The following is an 883-nucleotide window of genomic DNA, read 5'->3' on the forward strand; positions in this document are numbered from 1 at the left end:
ACACACAAACACTAACCGTCGAAATTACCTGCTATCATATCCACAACACACACACACACTAACCGTCGAAATGACCTGCTATCACATCCACACCACACACACACACTAACCGTCGAAATGACCTGCTATCATATCCACGTCGGTCTCCTCGTCATCATCGTGTGCTAACAAAGCCATCTGCGACGTTAGTTGGGTGTCTGTGGAGCCTCCGCCAGAGCCTCTGAACAGACTGCTCACACGGCCGAGTATAGTGGTTTGTTGTGACTCTAACTCGTCTCTGCGCTCACGCTCCACGTCCATGTCGTCCGTTCTGTGGAGTTGAGATGAGATGAGATGGGAGAGTGTGAGAAGGGGGTGGAGTGGAATAGGAAGGTACGGAAGTGTACAGGAGAGGTTAAAAGGGATCGGATTGTGGGTGCTCTATGCACCGTGTTTCATTAATGCTAGATAGAAAGCTATTCACATATACATGCACACGCAAGAAAAAACATACACACGCCTAATGCATATGTGCGTATGTGCAGGTATTTATATCACAATATATATATATATATATATATATACATATACCAATAAATATACCGCCTCCCGCTGACGTCGAGTCAATGAAAGATTCCTCGTTATGGAATATACAATTGTTAACCATGAACCAGTAGTCCTCAACGGGGAATATTGCAGCTATCTCCGCAACGACATGCATTCTCTATTCAAGGTCATCTTTAAGAACGATCTAAAACCTTACCCAGAGGTTTCGTTCATGAAGGTAGCCTTGAATATGGATTGCATGTCATTGCGTCTCTCGACATCAGCGGGAGACGGTATATATATATATATATATATATACTTGCATATGCACACACACACACACACACACACACACATA

The 883-nt window shown here is 43.9% G+C and overlaps 1 protein-coding gene across 1 annotated transcript; it reads right to left on the minus strand.

The window, feature by feature from the left end:
* Positions 1 to 105: 105 nt before the first annotated feature.
* On the minus strand, positions 106 to 310 carry SARC_17478 (hypothetical protein; the record flags this gene model as incomplete). Its single annotated transcript, XM_014288426.1, has 1 exon — positions 106 to 310. A coding segment is annotated over one exon (205 nt), but the record flags the coding sequence as incomplete, so codon positions are not given.
* Positions 311 to 883: the final 573 nt, after the last annotated feature.

The sequence above is a fragment of the Sphaeroforma arctica genome (assembly GCF_001186125.1).
Source record: "Sphaeroforma arctica JP610 unplaced genomic scaffold supercont1.10914, whole genome shotgun sequence".
NCBI lineage: Eukaryota > Ichthyosporea > Ichthyophonida > Sphaeroforma > Sphaeroforma arctica.